Source organism: Podarcis raffonei, chromosome Z (genome assembly GCF_027172205.1).
Source record: "Podarcis raffonei isolate rPodRaf1 chromosome Z, rPodRaf1.pri, whole genome shotgun sequence".
In the NCBI taxonomy this organism is placed as follows: domain Eukaryota; kingdom Metazoa; phylum Chordata; class Lepidosauria; order Squamata; family Lacertidae; genus Podarcis; species Podarcis raffonei.
Genome location: NC_070621.1, coordinates 5,297,241 through 5,320,582, shown reverse-complemented (window position 1 = coordinate 5,320,582; position 23,342 = coordinate 5,297,241). Strand labels below are relative to the sequence as shown.

General features: G+C 42.7%; 1 protein-coding gene across 7 annotated transcripts in view; it reads right to left on the bottom strand.

Moving 5' to 3' along the window:
* CDK5RAP2 (CDK5 regulatory subunit associated protein 2) overlaps positions 1-23,342 on the bottom strand; it is a 133,317-nt gene that overhangs the window by 42,068 nt on the left and 67,907 nt on the right. For 4 of the 7 annotated variants that reach the window (XM_053374094.1, XM_053374091.1, XM_053374098.1 and 1 more), the window contains exons 19-22: positions 15,810-15,905; positions 11,159-11,343; positions 8,390-8,846; positions 5,306-5,543 (exon numbers count right to left, since the gene is read on the bottom strand). In XM_053374094.1, coding sequence (XP_053230069.1) covers positions 5,306-5,543; positions 8,390-8,846; positions 11,159-11,343; positions 15,810-15,905 — 976 coding nt within the window. The remainder of the gene's footprint in view (positions 1-5,305; positions 5,544-8,389; positions 8,847-11,158; positions 11,344-15,809; positions 15,906-23,342) is intronic. The other 3 variants (XM_053374092.1, XM_053374095.1, XM_053374097.1) reach the window with 3 other exon arrangements.

The following is a 23,342-nucleotide window of genomic DNA, read 5'->3' as shown; positions in this document are numbered from 1 at the left end:
GTAGCAAAAATCCAAGTAATCCTTATTGGGATTGAACTATAAATGGAATTAAAGGGACAGCAAAGTGGTGGTGCTAGTGGATGGGAGGGAGGGGAAATGATGCCAATCCTTCAGTGGCATGAGGGATCCCTGCAGTAAACCACTGGCAAGGGGAGAGGGGACAGCAACTGTCTTCCAATGTAATCCAGAGTACATCTTTGCAAGGCACAGCTCCATTTCTTCTAGCCGAGTGAGACATTAAATTCTATTCCTCATCCACAATGTTAAAATGATCTACTTTATCTGTCTCCAAGCGAACAAGTGTCTTCATAAAAAAAAAATTACTGTTCTGCAACCATCTTATTTATTATACTTATTCTCTTATGTACCACTTGATCCACAAGGAAAGCACATGCGGGAACCTAGGGTAATGTGCATAATAAATAAGATGTGGGCATTAACATTTTCTCTTCAATGAAACAGACACACACACATACCACACATTCATGAAATAGTAAGGGAAGTAAGATAAAACGGAGAATGGGTGTTTTCATTCTTACCCCTATGTCATTCTCCCCAATCTAAATACTCCCAAACCTGACCCACAGAAAAACAAACAGGGAAGCATGGACATCCATGGAAAGGGTCTGTAGCCTCATGGTACAGTATCCTCATGTTCAATTCTAGGCATAACCAGTAGCAGCTGATGGAAAATACCCTTCTATGCCCAAGAGCCTGGAAAGGCAGAGTAGACCAGTGTTTCTAAAGCAGGGGCCTTATGGGCCCCTGGAGCCCCGCCAGGAAATTCCAAGGAGGAGAGCCAGACACTAGTACGAAAAGAGCTTTGGAGATAATACAAATCTTTGGTCGAGTAGCAGGTTTTAAGCTAAATAAACAAAAAACAAAGGTACTGGGGAAAAATTTAACAGTGGAGGAAAGAGAGAAGTTTCAGAGTGAAACTGGATTAATGGTAGCAAATAAAGTGAAATATCTAGGGGTTAATTTAACAACTAAGAATGTGAACTTATTTAAAGATAACTATGAGAAATGCTGGACAGAAATTAAGAAAGATCTGGAAATATGGTCGAATTTGAGATTTTCCTTGTTAGGCCGAATTGCTGTTATTAAGATGAATGTTTTGCCAAGAATGCTGTTTCTGTTTCAAACATTGCAGATTGTGGACAGAATGGACTGTTTCAAGAAGTGGCAGAAAGACATATCGAGATTTGTCTGGCAGGGCAAAAAGCCCAGAATAAAATTCAAGATATTAACTGATGCAAAAGAAAGAGGGGGGTTTGCCCTGCCGGACTTAAAACTGTACTATGAAGCAGCAGCTTTTTGCTGGCTGAAAGACTGGCTACTTCTTGAGAATACAGACATTTTGGATTTAGAAGGGTTCAATAATAGATTTGGTTGGCATGCATATATATGGTATGACAAGGTAAAAATTCATAAAAGTTTTAAAAACCATATTGTTAGGAAAGCATTGTACAATGTTTGGATTCGTTATAAAGATTTGTTGGAAAATAAAACCCCTAGGTGGTTGTCACCAATGGAGGCCAAGGAAGTTAAAAAGCTTAATATGGAATCTAAATGGCCAAAATATTGGGAAATTGTAGAACAAGAAGGTGGAAACGTGAAATTACAGAGTTATGAGAAATTGAAGTTTAAAGTAAGAGACTGGCTTCATTATTACCAGATAAATGAAGTTTTTAAACAGGACAGGAAAATCGGTTTCCAGGTGGAGAAGTCAAAGTTAGAAACAGAATTGTTAGAACCTAATACTAAGAATCTGTCTAGAATGTACAATTTGCTGCTGAAATGGAACACACAGGATGAAACGGTTAAATCAGCTATGATTAAATGGGCACAGGACATTGGTCATGACATTATGTTTGCTGACTGGGAACAGTTATGGACCACCGGTATAAAATTTACGGCATGTAATGCCTTAAGAGAGAATATTATGAAAATGATTTATAGGTGGTACATGACCCCAGTCAAGCTTGCAAAAATTTACCATTTGCCCAATAATAAATGTTGGAAATGTAATGAAACTGAAGGTACTTTCTATCACCTTTGGTGGACGTGCCCAAGGATTAAGGCCTTCTGGGAAACGATATATAATGAAATGAAGAAGGTGCTTAAGTGTACCTTTCACAAAAAACCAGAGGCTTTTCTCCTGGGCATGGTAGGCCAATTGGTGTCAAAGAAAGATAGGATGTTTTTTATGTATGCTACAACAGCAGCAAGAGTCCTACTAGCAAAGTATTGGAAGACACAAGAACTACCCACACTGGAAGAGTGGCAGACGAAGGTGATCGAGTATATGGGACTAGCAGAGATGACGAGCAGAATCCGTGACCAAGGGAAAGAGACGGCGGAAGAAGATTGGAAGAAATTTAAACTTTATCTTAAAAATTTTTGTAAAATTATTGAGTGTTAAAATGCCATGGGTAAAGCATAACAGATTTGCAGCGACAAATGATTGGATAAGAGGAAAGAAAGGGGTTAAAGAAAGGAATTAATAAGTAATTTAGACCAGGGGTTGCTGAAAAAAAAAGTTCAAAACAGGGATGCAGAAAAGGGAGGCATGGGGAAGTCGCTGAAATTGGGTACATGAAAAAATTTATGAAATTATACATGTTTATATGTTTGTTTGTTAGTGTTTGTTGTTTGTATTGTCTTATATTATATGTTGAAAAACCAATAAAAATTTTATATATATATAAAAAAGGAAATTCCAAGGAGGGCCCAGGTAACAAAATGTGAAAATGGGAGGCCACAGCACGAGGCTAGGGGGCCACAGAGGGAAGTGAGAAGTGATGGGGGGGATCTTTTTAAAAAATAAAATAAAATCCTGATTGGTTGGCTATCTGCTTGGCTAATTCCAAGCGGGTAAGGGGTGGCCCACGAGGGCCTAGAGTTCCTTTTTGCTATGTGTGTTTTCTTGGAGCAGTCCTGGTTCGTTTCTGGTGGGAGAAGGCAATCGCTGAGGTTCCCATTTTTACCAGTAGAAGCCCGTGATCCAGAACCCCCAGGTCAAGTAAGTGCTGAGGTGGGGTGGCAATGGCCAGAGCTGCCAGAGCTGCTTGTTGCTGCCGCCAGTGCTGGACCTGGTGGCAGCCTGGGCCTGACTCTGTAAGGCACAGAGTGCAATCCACCCCAGCACCTAGTGGATCAGGGCCTTTGTATGTTGCTGAGGGGCGCATGGCTCATCGGCATCGTCGGCCCAGCTCTGCAAGGCACAGGGAGAAATCCATCCCAATGCCTAGCTGAGCGGGTCATCTAGTGCTGCTGACTTGCATCTAGTAAATAACTGTCTACTCAAAAGAAAGCCACACTGAGTTCAGTGGGCCTTATTGTGACAGAAAAGTTTGTTTTCTGAGCAGGATGAGTCATCAAGTGTTTTTCCCCCTGCCAGCAAACAATTAACTAACAACAATGGCTGACTGGCCAGAGTTCCAGGGGAGGCAGTTGGAGTGGAGGCAGGAGTGTGTGAGGGGGATTCTGTCAGGAGGCTGAGGAGAGCCGAGAACTCCCAGGAGATGCTCTCAGGTTCTGAATCGCAGAAAAGACACAGTGCCTACAGGAAAAAGGGTCCCCAGAGGGGATACTCTGACAGGAAAGGGCAGTAGTGATTCCGAGGCCAGGGAGGATTTGGGGGTCTGTAAGGGAAACAGTCCAGTTAAAATCCTAAGTTGCTGAAGTGTCTTATCTATGGAAGATGTGTAAAAGAAGGTAACCTTAAGCCTGAACAGCATACAGCAGGGGTAGGCATCCTAAGGACCATGGGCCACAAGTGGCCCACGGGGGTCATTTAACTAGCCCATGAGCCACCCCCGAACCCAGCTGCCTGCTCAGTGAGTCCCCGCACACTGCGCTAAACTGGAGCAGTGTGGCGCAGGGGACTCGCTTCTGCGGCACCAGAAATTGCATCTGCGGAAATCGGGGGGGGGGGGGAGGCACTCACACACAATTCAGCCCAGAGGGATCTCCACTGGAATGAACCGACCCAGGTGAAGTAAACCTTGCTGACACCTGGCATACAGCCTATAACCTGAAACAGTATACGTTTCAGTATACGTAAAGCAACAGCACTATGCTGTGAATAACCTCACTGTTCGTTACATTTCTGTGGAAGAAGAAGAACCAAAACTCATCTGTTATAATAAAGTTTGTTTGCAACCTGTTTTCACAAAAGAAAAACCCACTGCCGCTTGTGATTCATTCTCCATTGGGGGAATTCACCTGAGGGAAAGGGAAACTGAGGGCTGGCACAGCGCTGCCAGGGAGAGAGAGGGCCGTTGTGTTGACACATCTTACTCTCAGGTAAGGGTGTGGGGGGCTGTAGTGTTTTATCTAGGAAGCTAGGGCTCCTCTGGATGACAAGCTTTTTGCACCAGGTTAATGAGGAACACTTGCTTTTTAAAATTCTCCCACATATACAGAACTCCTTTTGCATCTTTTGGATTGTATCTGTAGTGTCAAATAACTGGGGTCAAATAAGTGTTGTTTACTATTTATAATACATGGAAGATGGATCTTCCTTGGGAGGTTGTGGACTCTCCTTCCTTGGAGATTTCTAAGTAGAGGTTGAATGGTCATCTGTCATGGATGCTTTAGCTGAATTTCCTAGATTGCAGGGGGTTGCACTAGAAAGATGACCCTTGGGGTCCATTCCAGCTCCATGATTCTATGTTTTTCTGCTTCAACAATATTTCATTATCTTGCTATCATTTTATGTAACTATATTTTGCATGAATTATAACAATTATAAATAAAACATGTTCTATTTAAGCAGGAATTTTTTTTTGGGTGGGCAGCCTTTTGATAGGGGAGTCAGAACCTCAGATTTCTATTGATTTCTATTGATTTTTACTTATGGGGGGCTATAATACCCAGCAACTGGTATTCAGAGGCATGCTACCTCCAACAGTGGCGGGAGAGCATAGCCATTTTGACTAGTGGCCCTTGATAATCTTGTTCTCCATGGCTAGTGCTACAAAATGTGTCCTGCACCACACAGGCTAGGGACAACCATCCTCTTCCCCCACCCCTTTCTTCCCGACAAAATAGAAGAAAGCCGAGCTGACCAGTCCCAGGGGTGCCAACTTGTAACATGTAAAATATACAATTTTGATGAGTTGTGGAAGGTGGGTAAAACTGAATGGTGCACACAGCATTTAAACTTGCAGCTTACTGATTGCTGAAGCAATGCTAACCCTGGATATTGCTGTGGAATTCAAATTGGACACAACCACAACAGGAACGAAATGCCACTGCATGCTTTCTGTATTATTTTCAACTGTACTTGCTTGCTTACCTCCTAGTAATATCCCTTCCTGAGCAGATCTCTCACTCACAACTTCATTTGGCTGCAATTCATCATTAAGTGGCTGCATAATTCTTTTCTTCAGATCTTCATCCAAGGTAAAGATGCGATGCTGAAGTTGCATGTCTGGCTTCCAGATGGGGTCCTTTAAGGAGATGCTTTCTAACGACTTGGATAACTTCAGTAAAACAGGCAAACAGGATTTCTTGAATGGCTGGCAAGGATCACTCTAAATGACACATAGAAAAATGTGAGTAGGTTGAGAAGGGAAGATCAGTATAAGAAAACAATGGTCACTAAAATCCAGCCTTGAATATTTTGCAAAAAACCTTAACTGAAAGGGGGTAGCAGTTTACCAAGAGGGGGATTCAAGACACACACTCCTAAAAAACACCCTACTCCTAGTTACAATGTACAATTCAAGAGTAGGTGATCTGTGATCCAGGACACACACACACACAATTCATATTTATGTTGTGAACCCCTTAAGATTACCAATATTAAATAATAATATTAGATATTATTGTTTAATAAATAATAATAATTAATAATTAAGATAAGAAGCACTGCCTTCCCTCTGACTTAGTCTGATGATATTATTATGTAGTCATACTGGATTGGGTACATGGTGCCATGATGTTCAACACACTGTCCACATGGCTAGATTATGTAGCTAGCAAGAACAACCCTGCTGAGCGGGACAACAGGAATATCATGCAAAACATTGCAGGAAAAAAGTTAAAAGTGCTTCTTTTGAAGAAGAGCATGCTGCCTCCCCTTCATGTGAAAAGTGACATGAAATTCAGTTCAGCTTTGTGACAAAGCGTCAATGAGATTAGTAATAACATGTAAGGGTGGATGAGAAAACTCAAAGCATGCTAAAGGAAGAAAATAGTTTCTCTGGTTGTTATATTGTTTTGTTATTGGGTACTATTGTTTTCTTGTTGTTTTTTTAATTACTTATTTGTGTTTTTATCTTGTATTTTTATCTTGTGAACCATCCTGAGATCTTTTGATGAAGAGCAGTATGTAAACAAACAAACAAAAATACCATTATCATTGTTGTATCAAGGTTTAAATAGGAAGGCTTGAGAAATTAGATTTCTATAAAGGAATAATTCAAACTCACTTTATCCTTCCAGGAACCTTATGAGTTTACATTAAAAAAAGAAAGAAAAGGGAGTGCCCCTTCACACAACGCATCACTAGCTTATGAAATTCATTGTTACCAAACATTATGTTTCAATATTACTTATTCTTTAATTAAATATATTCATGGAATATAGTCTATCAACAACTTAATAACCAAACTGGTAAAGAACGGAAGCTCTGTATCCTAAGGTAAAATAATGGAGGCTGCAACAAGAATTCCAAGACTGGGTGTCAAACTAAGATTCATCCAGTGTAACATTCTGTTCCCACCAGCGGCCAGAGAAATGTCATATGCATGTGGGAAAGCCAAATACAAAGGCTCTATCTGCTCTCTTGAGAGCTTCCTAGGACATCCTCATGGAGTCATTGAGCTGAAAGTGACCTGCAAGGTTATTTTCTAGTCCAATACACTGCTCAAAGCAGGATCTGCAATGTAGGATGCAAATGAAGTACCATATGTCTGACAAAGATTGGCCAGATGTTTAAATACATTTGGCAAACGAGAGTACACCACCTCCTATGACTTCCTCTGCCAAACAGCTCTAACCATGAAGAAGTTTCTCCAAATGTTTAGCCAAAACCCACTGCCCCTACTATGTCCACCCACTGGGTCAAGTTCTGCCTTTTGGAGTCTGCTCCATCCTTTGGGTGACTTCAGATATTTGAAGACATTGATTATGTCTCCCCATAACAATTTATCTTCCACACTAAACCTACCCAGCTCTTTCAACAGTTCCTCACAGAACACCTCACCATCTTCACTGATGCTGCCATTTGACAATGTTCTTCATACAATGTTGGGTTCCATTGTGGTAGCCCTAAGGAGGGCAGTGTCTCTTCTGCTCCACTGGAGCAGAAGACTACCAGAGCAGGCTGGCCCCTTTTAACTGAAGAGGCACCTCCCAGTGGGGGCAGAGCTAACAATTGGGACACAGCTGCTGCTACTACATAGAACTCAGTCTTGTTGCTCCTGAAACAACATCACAGCTTTGCCACCTGGTTCTATTAAGCCTAAATCCTGCCAAAAGCCCTCACCTCAAAGCATGCAGCTCTACTAGGCTTGTGCTTGCTGTGACTGACTGTGACCAACATTTCAGTGACATGCAAGACCAAGACCAAACCTAGCAATGTCAACCTGTTTCCTAGCAATGCCTAGTCCCCCTCCCCCTCCTGTACATATTTAAGACAGCTCTTAGAAACCTTTCTATGCCAACAGGTCTATGTAACAGTTTAAAACTTTCTTGAGTAGTCAGTCTTTTTAACAATGATTTTGTACTGTTTGTTTTATGTGTTCTTCCATACATATTGCTGTACACTACACCAAAAATTTTGAGATGGCAGAATTTTATACTTTTAATAATTTTAAAAAGTAACTAAGGTGCACCACAAGGTGTTTAATGCAAAAGCCTTTTAAGAGAACTCAAATGCAGATGCTGCAGCTTGAGAAAAAGGAGCTCAGCAGCAAACATGCAAACCGTGAGTTCAGGTGTAACACTGCTTTTAAAAACTGGCTGATGTATACAATATGCATAAGCATCTTAAGTATCTTTTGACATCCTAGTCCAGGGGTTGGCAACCTGCAGCCCATGGGCCACAAGCAGCCCACGGGGGTTGTTTAAATGGCCCATGAGCTGCCCCCGAACTGAGCCGCCTGCTCAGTGAGTCCATGTGCGCTGTGCTAAACTGGCACAGTGTGGAGCAGGGACTCGCTTCCGCAGTGCCAGAAATCGCATCTGCGCAGAGGCGATGTGGCCCACAGAGTGATCTCCGTGGGAGTGAACCGGCCCAGGCGAGGTAAACCTTGCCGACCCCTGCCCCAGTCTTTAGGTAATTCCGCCTCCCAAAACAACACAACCCTATTGGTTGTGGAGAGAACTCTTTCACACTCTAAAAAGGAGCTTTAGCACCTTAAAACAAACTCACTTTGTTCATTTTCCTTGTATGCCGAAGGATCTCTTGCTGTTCACTCTTCACAGAGGCTCTCTCCCGCCAAGGTTCTTCATTTAATCTTGAAGATGCTGCTTTGTATTCAGAGCTTGCTATTTGGCCTTCATGTTTCACTCCCACGATGTTACCTTCAACAGTCCCTGTTTGAGTAGCTACAGTTTTCACTTTAGCTTTTGATGATCCAATATCCACATGAATCTGTAGCATTGTTTTGGGATCAAGCCCTTCTTCCTCAGTCAAAGTAGATTTGGATTCAACTTGCAGCTTCAGGAATTTATTTGCTTGCCTTTGCTGCTCAAGTTCAGTTCTTAGCTGAATAATCAGTTGCTTAAGATCTTTCTCATCTTTATTCTCTAGATGGCCACTTGAACTGTCTTGCTCGCTTGTGTTCAGATGATCTAACAGGTTATTTGTAATTTGTATTTGTTCTTCTCTAGTTTTACCGGGGGGGGGGATAGTAACAATAAGAAAACAATATTATCTTCTATGATTTACATTATAAAATCATTAAAAAGAATTCACACATATTTCATAATCTCACTTTGTGTCAGATATATACCACCTGCAGACTATTGTAATTAAGTTGTATATAAATTGATGAAATAAGTAAAATAAATTGTTGAAAGAAAGAAATCTCAGATACGTGACTCGGAGAAATCCAGGATGAGTTACAAAGAAATACCTTCTCAAAACGCTACTGCTACTCAAAAGTTGAGCAGGACTGAGAAAGAGGGTTTGGCAGTAAAAGTCTCAGGTATAAAATAATCCTAAAGTTACAGTTCTAGCAGCCAAATCAGACACGACATTAATTGCATTAATGTGATTAATGATCACTTTCGGTTACGTAACTAGTTTGTAAAAGGAAAGCCTATACAACCTCCCTTGAGATCATGGATGGTGGAGAGGTGGAATTTAACTCTCTCTGACTCTGCCATGATTTCAACTTCTCAGAAGCTACTATTTCAGTTTCAAGGAAAGTGCTCAATCACACCAAAGGAGGGTTCCCTTATAATGCACTCACCTGCTTTTAATAGATTTTTTATTTATTTCCAGGACCATGATGGGGGAGAAAGGGTTGAACTCCCTGCTTCCTCCCCCCAGTCCCAAGACTGTAGAGTCTGAAAGTTTAAGCCAGGGACTGCCAAACTTTTGGGGCCCATTGCCATATTCACTGTAAACCAGAGGGATAAACTACACCAAGTACATGCCACAACCTATTCCATAGGCTACAGTAGAATGCTTGTTTAAAGACTAGTGTAAATTAAGGGGTAGGATCAGGGAGGGGACCCTGCAAGCACCAGGGAAGAAATCTGTAAGCGCTGCCTGTTGGTGCCATACTGGCAACCTCTGGAATCCCCACGCAGTTAAGCTGTCTTCTATTTTAATACCACAAATCAGTCTGAAAACATGTTGGAAGCATACTCCATCAGAAGCAATAGCCAACTTAGTAAATTTCCAGGCATAGCTCTGTATACTGCTAAAGGCTTATGGATGTCAGCTTGGAAAGCAATTTCACAATCCAATGGAAACTAAATAGAAGGACATTACACTCCAAAACAAATCCTGTCGTTAATTTCAAGCATGTCAATAAAGAGTTGTTTTGTGCCATTTGAAATACAAGCCAGGACTGAAAACAAGAGGCATTTAGATGGCTGGCAGTTGAAAGAAAGAATGCCAAGTATGTTTTTAATGCCATTCGTGAGAAGTAAGTTACCCAGCACTATTGCCTTGGCACCAATCAGGCTGAGAGAATTTATAGGAAAACATTAGGATGAATGGTGTATCAGAGTCCTAAAAATGCTGGAAGGGAAATGCTCCATAGCAAATTTTTATGTAAGGTTGAGAAAGGTGGCAATGTTCTAGATTCGTATCTGAAGATCTCTCATCTGCCATTCTACATTGCTTTGGTGACTAATATTAACTTATGCTCTTCAGCTGATGTACGATGAACAGCAATTAGTATCATTCATTTCAGAAGGAATCTGGCTGCTGAGCATTAGTGACCCCTGGCTTCAAACGAAGTAGCAGCTCTCTCTGAATTTCCCTAATCACATTCATATAATGCAGCAATCACTGCCATAAATGCAGTGTGGATCAATGAGGGTCCTATTTAGGGCTAAACCAGTACCATTTATTTGTTGTAACTATTTGTACTCTGCCTTTCAGAATATAAATAAGGCAGCTTATAAATCAAAATACATTAATGAAATCACATTCAGCAATATTCAAACATAAATCATAAAGATTGTTTCCACCAGACAGGGAAGCAAGTCTTGAGGTCTTCTTTGCCTATACCCCTCTTTCCTGGAATCCTTCCTATTATTTGCAGGCAGCAAGAATGGGAGTGGGCATTTCGTAACTTTGGGCAGGAGCATGAGTTAACTACTCCCAGCTCTCAATTTTCAGAGCTTTGCAACTCCCAACCATTTGGACAATCTTCTTCTATTTGCCTGGAAGGAACTGTGAGGTCTTTGCTCTGTCATTTTGTATCGTTTATCTGATTCCCTGTATGTTGCCATCTTGCCATGAAGGAAAATACATCTTGTAACTGATGTCTCTGACTGTGCTTTACATCTCCTAATTACTTAATTGCATGATGGACTAAAACGACTCTGAAGGAGGCTTGCCAATCTCCCAGGTAAATTAGAGAGCTCCGTTATCTAAATTCACTTTTAACACAATTGCTTTCCTCTCTTTTGCAATAGAACAACTGTTAAAAGTGTCGTGTCTAAGCCACCCGCTTACCTAGATCCAAGCAGTGCCACTCCATTTTCATTTAAAAGAGACATGAGCAAACCACTCTCTCGAGCTTCGCCTTTTTTCCCTGTTGTGCTTCTGCCAAAGCATTTGCCATCAGCCAGCTCATGTTCAAACTCAGGCTTATTTAGATTCAGACACTGTATATCCGAATAATCCGAAGGAGTTGCCTGCTAAAAAGAAAAACGCACTTACTTCTTTTCTTAAAAATAATAACTAGAGACAGGTATGTCAATGTTCTATTACTTTGGGGCCTGTGATCTTTACATAATAAGACTTTATCTTCTTGGAGGGGATTAATCTACATTAGAAAAGACAGTCTCAGTAAAATTATCCCACATACCACTAATTAGTATCAACACTAATGAACACCAATTTGATATTGGTTTCTTCAGGGTGGAAAAAAAAGAAATAAAGAGCTGTCATAGGGGAACTAACAAGGTTTCCTTGAAAGTATCTCTCATGAGAAAGTGAAGGCTCCAATACTTTTTAGAAAAGCTATCCCTCAATTAAAGTAATCTTAGGTTGATTAATCCTCCATGTTTTAGTCAATGAATGAACTAATTCTGCATAAATTTGAATATGACCAAATAATAATCGATCTAGCATTTTAAAAAATACTTTGTTTTCCTATGTAATATGCAGGTCGCATCTTAGAAGAGGCATCTCCCAATTTTCCCACATAGGATGGAATGCTTCATTTAATTTTATATGTGACTGTAATTAAAATAGTTGTTTCTTACAGTTGCTACTGATGTTGCTATGACTACGATTACCACCGCTATTGTTAAATCTGTTGTGCAATTACCGTATTTTTCGCCCCATAGGGCGCACCGGCCCATAAGGCGCACCTAGTTTGGGGGGGGGGGGAAATAAAGGGAAAAAAATTATTTCCCCTCCAAGGCGCGAGGCTGGGGCGGGGGAAGCCCAAGCTTCCCCCGACCCCAGCCCCCAGAACAGGCTGCTCTCCGCAAGCCGTGGGAGCCCTCCCGCGGCTTGCGCAGAGCTACCCGAAGCCCCGGCACGACTGCTGAGCGCGCCGGGGCTTCGGGATAAGAAGCAGTGCTGCGCAAGCCGGGGAGCTCTCCCACGGCTTGCGCAGAGCTACCCGAAGCCCCGGCGCAACTGCTCAGCGTGCCGGGGCGTCGGGATAAGAGGCAGCGCTGCGCAAGCCGGGGGAGCTCTCCCGCAGCTTGCGCAGAGCTACCCGAAGCCCCAGTGCAACTGCTCAGCGCGCTGGGACTTCGGGATAAGAGGCAGTGCTGCGCAAGCCGCGGGAGGGCTCCCCAGTATGGCACCCACAGGCAGCTCTTACAGATTTCTTCCCTGGTGCGCGCCGGGGCTTCGGGATAAGAGGCAGCGCTGCGCAAGCCAGGGGAGCCATCCCGCGGCTTGCACAGAGCTACCCGAAGCCCCGGCGCAACCGCTCAGCGCGCCGGGGCTTCGGGGTGCAGGCAGCTCTGCGCAAGCCGGGGGAGCCCGGGGGGAACTCCCGCAGGCTCCCACGGCTTGCGGATAGCTTCCTGAAGCCTGGAGAGGGAGAGGGGTCGGTGCACGCTTCAGCGATAGCCTGCATTTGCCCCATAGGACGCACACACATTTCCCCTTCATTTTTGGAGGGGGAAAAGTGCGTCCTATAGGGCGAAAAATACGGTAATCCAGGAGGGGCACCTTTTAAAGTCAATCAGAACATTTTTAAAAAATCAAATAAGTGAGAGGATTACTTCACTAAAGGAACATAGCCTTACTTTTTAGTCATTTTCCCTGGGTGGTTCTGGGAGCTTGCTCATTTCAAGTGCAATTTGTTTAGGGTATTTTTACCCTACAAATGGAGAAGGTTTTACTATCCAGCCCCTTAGATGCAGCCACGTGCATTAAGCTAATTCTTAAGGCCAAATTACAATTAGCCCACATTAAAAATAAAGCCTACATTTTATTTTATTGTTTGTTTGTTTGTTTGTTTGTTTGTTACAGAAGTAGTTACTAAAAGCCAACTCAATTTTTTTAAAAAAAATCATGGTAGTGTACAATAAAATTATTAAAACATAAGATTATAAAACCGTAAAACACATAGCAAAAGTTTATCTAATTCTCTAAATTCTCTAAAAACACCTGGCACCTTATTCTCTAAAAACACCTGGCAAAACATTTTTTTCAGCAGATGACAAAATAACAAAATTATAGGTGCCTATCTGATTTCAATAGGAAAAGTGTTCCAAAGTACTGCTGTCACTATGCTAAAAGGCTTAGTTCATGTGCGAACTTCACTAACAAGGCAGTAGGAGGGGCTCTTCAGATGACTGCAGTGATATGGCCTGTGCAGAAGGGACAATGCCACCAGGTCCTAGGCTATTTATGGATTTATACACTAACAGTGTAACCCTTGAACTTGGCTTGGGAACATGCTGACATCCAGTGCAGAGCTTTCAGTACCAGTGCAACATGCTGATTCAGAGCTGCTCTTGCCAAACCCAGATGAGGGAAAGTTATTAGGCTATATACAATGCAAGCCCTACTCAGAGTATACCCACTTAAATTCATGGATATTACTAGCTCAGGTCCATTGATTCTACTGGGTCTATCCTGAATAAAATGTAGTTGGATACAACCCATTATTTATTAACAGCACTGCATGTGCTGGGCCACTTACAATAGTAAACCATTAAAATGCAATTATGAAGCCATAAAAATAAGAACATATAGTGCCCTATTAAAAAAAATTTCCAAGAGCTGAGAAGAACAATTCCAGACTCTTGAGTAAAAGCAACAATATTTTAACCCAATTTTAAAGGGTTATTTTTAACAAAAAACAAAAAACCAATGTCCAAAATATCTTCACCACTACAAAGTCACTTTTCTGCACTCCACAGCTGGGCGGCTACCACCAAAAGGTGGTGAGCTACCAGTCATACCTCACTAGGCAGGGGCTCCCAGAGGGTCCAATTAATTATGCAAGGCAAGAAGTATTTGTTCCTCCAGGTAACCTGGCACACTGCCTGCTTCACCACACTTGTTGATATGATTGTTGGAGGCTGTGCTGCTCATAACTCTGACACCTCTTCCATTTAGTAAGAAAGGCTGCAGCAGAAGATCTAAGGTTCAAACCTCAGCATCTCCAAGTAGGGCTAGAAATGACTCGTGTCTGTGGACAGCTGAGCAGCTGTCAGTAGGCCAGATATGCCAGTGTTCTGATTTGGTACAAGGCAACTTCTTATAGTCCTATGACTTAAGCCCTGTGAACCATTTTGACATTTGGGCATAGCTGCCCACTTGTCAGTCACCTGATTTAACCATGATGCCAGGTGATGTGTTTTCTGTCAACTGCACTCTTTGAAATCAATCAGATGACCAGTTTGCACTTGCAGCGCCCTGTTCCTTTGCCTGCACAGCTTCAAACCACACTGGTAAAGGAGCAGGTGTTGCACATGCCATTGGATCAGCTGATCAAGAGTGTCTGCAAACGCTGCTTTCATTTCAGCAGGGAGCCCTGTCTTTACTTTCCCCAAACCTGATGTCATACATTATGTTAACTGTAGAGCAGGTGAGTGTGGCTTGGGAAGAAATTGTATCATGGATCAAATTCTGGGCCTAATTAGGTCCATGGTGCAGGGGTTCCCCAACAATGACTTAAGCAAAGATGGCCAGGACAAAAGTAATGGAGTTACCAACTTATGGACACTGAGCAAGAGGCCAGTGGGGAGGATAAGCACTAAAGTATTTCACTGAATACTGGTCACCACTGTGTAATAATCGCACACCCCTTTATCAGACCCTGAAATTGGTCCCAGAGCATTCCTCCACATAATAGTTGCAGGGGTAATTCTCAGCATGCGTATTATCGGTACCAGTATATTTCTGTACATGGTCAGGGGGCAGAGGTGACGGCTCTGAGGAGGGATTATGGCAGTGCTGGAAAGGAGGTCAAGCGAAAAACATGAAAATTGCAGCCTGTGATCACCAAGGCTCCTCTATTCTCGCTCTCCCTGTGGACAACTCTGGTGCCTTGGCCAAATTTTGTGGTGCTGCCTGCATGCCTCTCTTGCACAGTCCCAGACCCAGCATGAGGAAGAGAAAGAGGGATGGGCTTGAGTTCGAGGAGAAGCAGCTGGATGGCAAGGAGTTGAATGTGGGTGAACGAGCCTATGAGGATTTTTCCTTCTGAGGCGGGTTGGATGAGGGCAGTGTGAGTGGGCGGGGGTATGTGAGGGGGAGGGGATAGGTTTGTGAGGGACCCGCACTCTGGGACATGCTAGCTTCCAGCCACCTCACCAGCTTCCAACCGCCTTACCATAATTCACCTCATAATGGTCGTACCCTTTTTGGAAGTGAAAAATCAGCACACAAAAATGTGACCATTACATGGTGAAATATAGTAATAGGAGGGAAAACAATGGAACAAAGTAACCGATTGAAGGTCTCTATTGCCAGAAGAGATCTCAGTGTAGTGCAGCTGGTATTGGAAACCTTGGACTACCTGCAGAGCAAATAGCTTCGGGCAGCTGAAGTGAGCCAAAGCACAAACTAAGTCAACCAAATTTCTACAAGGGTAAACTTACTGAGTCACTTGAAGCTCAGACCTGTATATTCCAAAAGGAAAGGGCTATTAAAACTATTTAAATACACTAGACAAAAATCCCACCTCATTGGGTGTCTCAGTAGATTGGCCACTCTGGCTGTTTGTCTGGTCATTGAAAGCTTCTGTCAGAGTCCGACTTTCTTCTGTTCTTTCAAGGAACTACACAAATGAATGGAATGATATGAAAAATGCAGCGCTCGCAAAACAAAATCTGGTGATATGAAACGTGTACAAATAAGTCATGTCTTTTTTTGTTTTTAAAAAAATGAAATTGAAAAAAAAAATATGCCTGGAATAGAGTAACAAACATTAGATTAGAGGGCATCAAAAAGATCCAAAAAGATACCAATTTTAAAAAGCAATCAATTCAAATTCATGAATATTGACCTTGGCTGTCAGCAATGCAGGACTCCGATACTTCAAGCAAGGGATGAATTCTCCCAAATTTGAATTGGATAAGATCAGGCTAAGCTGAACTACACCATTCAAAAGGAGACAGTAAATTGCTCGGCATGATCTGAGTCAATTCAAAAATCAATTCAAACCCTGTTCTGATCCTAGTCAATGATGTAACACAGTCAGATCCCAGTTCATTCTTTCCCCAATTTCTCTCTTCTTTCCCTCTTATTCACTTATGAAGCTGTTTCACTGGCAGAAAGTGAGAGGGGCATCTCTCCCTGCTCCAGCATCTAGTATGCTGCTGCAAAGTGTGTCAGATGCAAATAAATCTGGGAAATTGGGTTTTCTCCAAAAGTGGTGGCCGTAGCCCTAGGGGAAATTGATTTCCCATGTCTACTTGCATCTGGAATGCTGCATAGCAGCACGTCAGACCCTGGGAGGAGGAAGGAGGCCTTCATTTCACTTACCACCCCTGTTCAGAGAAGAACAAGCCAAGCTGTGGTAGGGGAGGAGAGGAACTGGAAAATCATGGGCGGATGGGATGGGTGGCATGTAAACTGTTGAATAATTCAAGCAACACAATCCCCACCCAAAAATACAAGGCTGGACATAAGGCTAAGACCAAATGTACACCACACAACAGCTAAAGCTTCAATCTGGGGACTAACTTCCAAGCAAGCATGTGTTAGATTGGGTTGTTAGCATGCATGACATTCAAGTGCCAAGATTGGGCACATGCCAGGTCTGTGGGTTGCCTAGTGTTTCCTCCTATTTTTATGGCAGGCAATGGGGGAACAGTTTCAGTACTTGTCTAACAAGGCTATGAATCTATTCTCCACCAATATCTCAGAACCAAAAAGACTGGATTTATTATGGCATAAGCTTTCAAGGACTAGGGCCCATTTTGTCTAATGCATCTGATGGCTACAATAAATCAGTTGGTCTTTAAGGTGCCTGTTGACTCTTTTTTGTGCTTGCTCCAACAAACTAGCTTGGCTGCCTTTCTGTGTCTTAGTTTATGAATTAAGGCAATAGTCACAAAGCACTGCTTAAACCTAACTGAGGTTGTCTACTCATTTTCTTACTGAGGCTGAAAATTCATTTTTAAAACTTCTGCTGCAGTTATAAATAAAAAAGACATGTTCCACTGTAACTTTTTAAGCTTGACCAAATTTATGTAGCCAAAAGAGATATTGGGTTCAAATATTTATGGGATTATTGATCCTTCAGCCTTTTATGGTATGGGTAGGATGGATGGGGAGCCACAAGTATCAGAACATGCTCCCATGCTCTGATCCAGCACTACATGCACAGGAAGAAACTCCCAAATGTGTGGGATTTGCACGGGGCACCACATCATCAAATTGAGTTGACATGCATATTCCTCTCTCTGGACCCAATAGTTTGGGTTGCACAGAGAGTCATTTCATATATGCAAATGCTCTGATCATCTGCACAAGGGAAAGAAAACTGGATGCAGTCTGCCAACCTGCCCCTGCCTTCACTGTCCAATGGCCAATAGGCTGGTTTTCATCTGTTTAAAAAGGGGGTCCCCACCACCCCATGCTCCTTTGCAGCACAAGACCAAATCTACCTTTGGGCAAAATACTACCTGGGCAGAGTGCAAGGAATTTGGCTGGGAAAAAGTTCTCAGTAGATCATGGCCTACTAAATGTCAGCTTTTCAGAACACCCTCAAGCATTCAAGTTTACATGTTCTAAAGAAGGGGGCTTAGGAACTTCAGGCCCAGGAGCAACCTTCAAGGCTCCACACCTAGCACTCAGGACTCTCCTTTGGCCACATCTCCTTACCCACCCTGCTTCAGTGCATTTGCCCTGCTGGAATGTTTCATTGAACTATGAGCATGTTATGTGCTTGTGTGAATGAAGGGGTGTATGTGTAGTAGTATTATCATATTTTGAAGAGCAAAAAAGAGGACACATTTGCCAACTTCTACTTTTAACTATGGATCACTATGATGTCTCTCATTTTAAATACCCCTACTATATGTAGGCTATAGAAGCTGTGATATATTGCTAGTGGCAATATTCTTAACTTTCAAATATAGAAATAAACCAGGGCTACCAAGCAAGGTTTTGCTACAGCTCCTAAAGAAATTTTCTATTGTGTTAGTTGAATTTAAAAATCCTGCTGATTTACCACTTCCCTCCCAATACTCCCAGTTGTGCAATCCCACTGGGTTTTAAGGCATGTGGTGCCATAAGGCATGTGTGGTGGAAATGGAAAAGTCCCGAATGTGGCAAGTTGGCTGTTTATATTGTTCTGTTTTAATTACAACAGCCACATAAATAGCACATTAATATCTTCCAGAAGCCAGCTCTCAAAAGTTAAATGTTATGGAAGTTCGCATTTTCTTCAATTAGTTTTTTGGTCAGATTTCCAATTTGTGCAGATTCTGGTCCTTGTTTACCCCCACCCCTCCAAACAACCCAAGCTACCATGCTGCTTGCCTATAATTTGGATTATGACGAGGATACAAAATTAAAACTTGGAGATAGTTATTCTTCCTAGACTGACTAGCACCTGACAAGAAAAGCATCACAATAGTTCTCGTTAGACAGAATCAGGAGCCAAAGTTACCCAGGCACTGACTGTCCCTCACTTTCAGCTCTGGGTGGGCTGGTCTTGTCGTATTCTTCCCACCTTTGCAATCTCACCCCTGCTCCCCACTTCTGGCATCAACAATATAAAACAGGGGTTGGGGGTTATTATTGCTCTCACTGTTGTTGTTGTTTTAAACTCACTTACCTTTGGAGGCGTGAAAGTAGTGAGGTGCCTGTGTGTTTCTCGCAAAGAGTAGAATAAGGGAGAGAGGGAGGAAACGGGTGGGGTGGGGGATCAAAATTTAAAAATCCTCTCCCAATCATGAAATGTGCTGCCGAAACAGAGTCCACTCAGTTAGTGTGCCTTTGCCATACTTACAATGCTGGCGAGGGAGGCGGGTTGAGGTTGGGAGGGGGAAGTGGTGAAACGAGCAGAGTCTGCAAATGCCCTAAGTGCCTGGAGCACACCGGATGGAAAGCTTCTTCCCAAACTGGGCCAATTCATCTCTCTCTTCCTGCCACATCCTCCCCTCCACACACACCTGATACCTTCCAGATTAGCAGAGTAAAGCAGGGCTGGTTGGTAGGGCGGGAGGGAGACAGCGAGAGCCAGTGAACATGCATCTCATGTCAGCATGTGGCTGCTGCTGGCTGCATTGTGCTGGGAGCTGGAGGGATGGAGAGGGCAGGAAAGAGAGCAAGGGCCACAAGAATAATATTTCAGCTGCTCCAGTTCCAAGAGGAGCTTGTATATTTCACGGGGAAACTGACATGCTGGGGGGAAGAGAAAGAAAGAGGTTTGGATTCCTGGTGCCTGTGTGTGGCTGGGATGGAGTGTGGCAAGAGTATTTATTTTTATGAATGGTCAGAACTTTCATTGGCTGGCAGGGGTGGCTGGCAGGCTCTTGACTGGCAGGAAGTGGCTGTGCAAACCCTGGCAGCCTCCCTCCCCTGCCTGCTTTTTTTTTTCTTGGGAGATTCCTGGAAGTATGAAGTGGAACTGTTGATAAGGAAGAGGGGAAAGTGAGCTGGTCCCTGTCTATCCCTGCAGCAGAAGAGGGAAGAGAAGTTGGGTAAGGTGATCCAGGGGGGCTTGGAGGGAGATCCCACAGGCAGAAAAGCAAAACAAAAAACAACCCAAAACAACCACACAAGACCTGTAATGGTACCAAACAAAAAAAAAACCTGGACATTCTGCCAAATTTAAAAAATCCACCCAGACAGACATTTTAAACCTGAAAAAGAGGACATTTCTGGGGGGAAACAGACGTATGGCAACCCTACTATGCAAATATAAACCTCTGACTTTTGTGAAGCTTAAATACAGCCGACTATTCAAAGTAAGAGCCATATCCATTGCTCCACCCACTTTGTCTCTGACATGCATTCCCCAGAAGGTTCCCAACACGAGAATGTAGTCCTTGGGTTGAAAAGGTTTCTCCATCCCTGTTCTAAAGGAAGCACCATGGGAACACGACACAGCTCTTTTCAGCTGCATTCTCTTCTTCTGACAAATGATTTTGAACTCAAAGAATCAGGAAGCTGCTTTAATGGGCTTAAAGCCAGCAGAAGAATTCATTATCCTGCACAGGTGTTATCTGGGATTAAAAGAACCTGCTTTTAGGGTGGAAACATTGTCAAGGATGGCCTATAGTCAATCAAGTGGGAGCAACCAGGAGAGAAACCAAGAGCAAGGAGTTGGATCCCTGAGCAGACCATGGATGAAAAATAGATCTGGTCACCCACGCCGCATGCAAGCCCACATTTAACTGGGGGGTGGGGGAGGGGAGTGATAAATTTTGAAGCCATGGGAGAAATAGGTTTTCCCCCCAGCGCAAAACACAAATTTGGAGAAAACTGAAAAATCTTCAATACATTCTTTAGCACCCTTTACAGATCAAATATCACTTTGTTATTTTAGAAACATAAAAATGTATTGTGCATAACTTGGTATGTCATAAAATTACCATGTTTTGTATATTCAAAGTACAGTTTAGACATACAATAATTACAAAATAAATTTAGAGGGTTGTTGTTTTTTAAAAAAAAGTTACAAAAGCTGCCAAACTGTAAGAAACATAAGCATCTCTTTGGTTTATGAAGAGCTAGCAAAAAGTAAAAAACAGAAGAAAACATCAACATTATAGTAAAAACAAAGAAAGTTATTGTGCATTCTGAAAATCATTACATCTCCTCCAGGCCTTCACAGTGTGAAGCAGACATAAAGCACTCATTTCCATAAAAAGAGCTGAGAAAAAGAAGGGAGGGGGGAAGAAGAAGACTCAATGTATACTACATAAAATTTAATCAGTGTCATTTTCTGAGTTATCATTACCAGTTTCTGCTTCTTTTTATTATTTTTATTTGCCAGCACATTTATCAAGAATTTCTAAAAACTAATGGCTTGACTGGAGATGCGAAGCCTGGGGGTCATCTTGGATTAACAGCTGTTCATGGAGGCGCAGGTTAATTCTGTGTCCAGGATGGCTGTCTAACAGCAATGGCTGAGACCCTACCTGCCCACACACTGTCTTGCTGGAGTGGTACATGCTCTGTTTATCTCCTGCTTGGACTACTGCAATGCACTCTACATGAGGCTACCTTTGAAGGTGACTCAGAAACTACAATTAATCCAGAACGCAGCAGCTAGACTGGTGACTGGGAGCAGCTGCCGAGACCATATAACACCGGTCTTCAAAGACCTACATTGGCTCCCAGTACAATTTCCAAGTGCAATTCAAAGTGTTGGTGCTGACCTTTAAAGCCCTAAATGGTCTTGGCCCTGTATACTCCCCTGTATATGCCCCACAGAGGACCTTAAGGTCCATAAATAGCAACACCGTAGAGGTCCCGGGCCCTAAGGAAGTCAGAGTAGCCAAGGCCTTTTCAACACTGGCTCCGGCCTGGTGGAACGCTCTGTCTCATGAGACCAGGGCCCTGCGGGATCTGATTTCTTTCCGCAGGGCCTGTAAGACAGAGTTGTTCCGCCTGGCCTTTGGCTTAGAATCAATTTGATTCCCTCCCCCACTTTCTTTTTTCCTCTCTCCTCCTGTGATAAGGCTGCATTTTAATGTTTTAATTGTTTTAATGTTGTATTTTAATCTTATTTTTAAGTTGTATTTCAAATCAACTTTTTTTTAATTGGTTGTTAGCCGCCCTGAGTCTGGTATTTGCTGGGGAGGGCAGGGTATAAATAAAATTTTTTATTATTATTATTATTATTATTATTATTATTATTATTATACCTGAAGGTGCATCTCTGCCCCCATTGTCCAGCCATGACACTGAGGTCCAGCTCGGAGGGCCTTCTGGCAGTTCCCCCAATGCAGAGGGCCTTCTCAGTAGTTGCACCCACCATGTGGAACGCCCTCCTGTCAGATCTCAAGGAAATAAACAACTACGGTATATGAATTTCAGAAGACATCTGAAGGCAGCTTTTAATGTTTGATGTTTAGTTGTGTTCTTTTATATTCTGCTGGAAGCAGCCCAGAGTGACTGGGGTAGCCCAATCAGATGGGCAGGGTACTACTACAACAACAACTACTACAACTTCTATTAATTTTTTAAAAGCATCTCTTCCCTTTCACATGTTGGTACATTTCTTGATTTGGTGTATTTTCAGACACAGAAAAGTTTCTTTCACAAACTGCAGAAGATTGAGGTATATGAAGTAAGCAAGAAGAAGGCTCGGAAGTTGCCTTGCATGTTGCAGGAGGGATGTATTTTGGCAGAATCCCAGACTGCATTACTCAACCAAAATACCTGAGGCTGTTCTGTTTTGTGCAGCTTTTGAAAGTATTGCATGCATTTTAATCTGAAAGTATTACATACACTTTCTGTTCTTTTGTGTTGCTCTGTACTTTCACCCCCCTCCAGGTCTTTGGAGGCCCAGTCAAGAAGACCGAAGCAGATCCACCAAATATCCAAGAGGAAGCCCACAAGCAAAGAAGGTACTGAATCCTTCTTCCTTCTCTTGCAACAAAGGTCTTGCATTTGGCAACTGTAGTCTCAGTGTACAACTCAGTGTCCTCTGGGTACAGAAACGGTAATAATCCAATTTTGTACATAATCTTACATAAAAGTCTTCCTATTACATAGTTTTTAGTCCTCACTTTGGAGGTGTAAAGATATGAATGTATTATCTTAGACATTTTATTCATCATTCATTCCAAAAGAAAATACTTCTTAGTCCAACATTTTTCAGTTGGAGGGGACAAAAAGCGGTTGGACGGAAATGAGGGGTTAGTTTTCTTCCATTTTCCCATCTTTCCCCTCAGGACTTCACATTTCTAGTGGCAATGGGGAGCACTCACTTGTCAGTCACCTGACATAATAATGATGGCGCATGAACTGCTTTTGCCCACATGGACAAACAGCTGATTAGCTGTGCTTGCAAGCAACAGCTGTGTTTTTACCTGCCTCACAGGTAAAATCATATATAGGCATGGCTGCACCAAAACAGCCTGAAAGGACAAATGAGAAGGCCTGGGTGCCAGGACCTTGGTGCCCCACTATTAAGAGCCAATGGGAGTTTTGGGTCATGCGATAAACAGTTTACTGAAAAGAAAAATACCGTATTTTTCGCCCTATAGGACGCACCGTCCCATAAGGCGCACCTAGTTTTTTTGGGGGG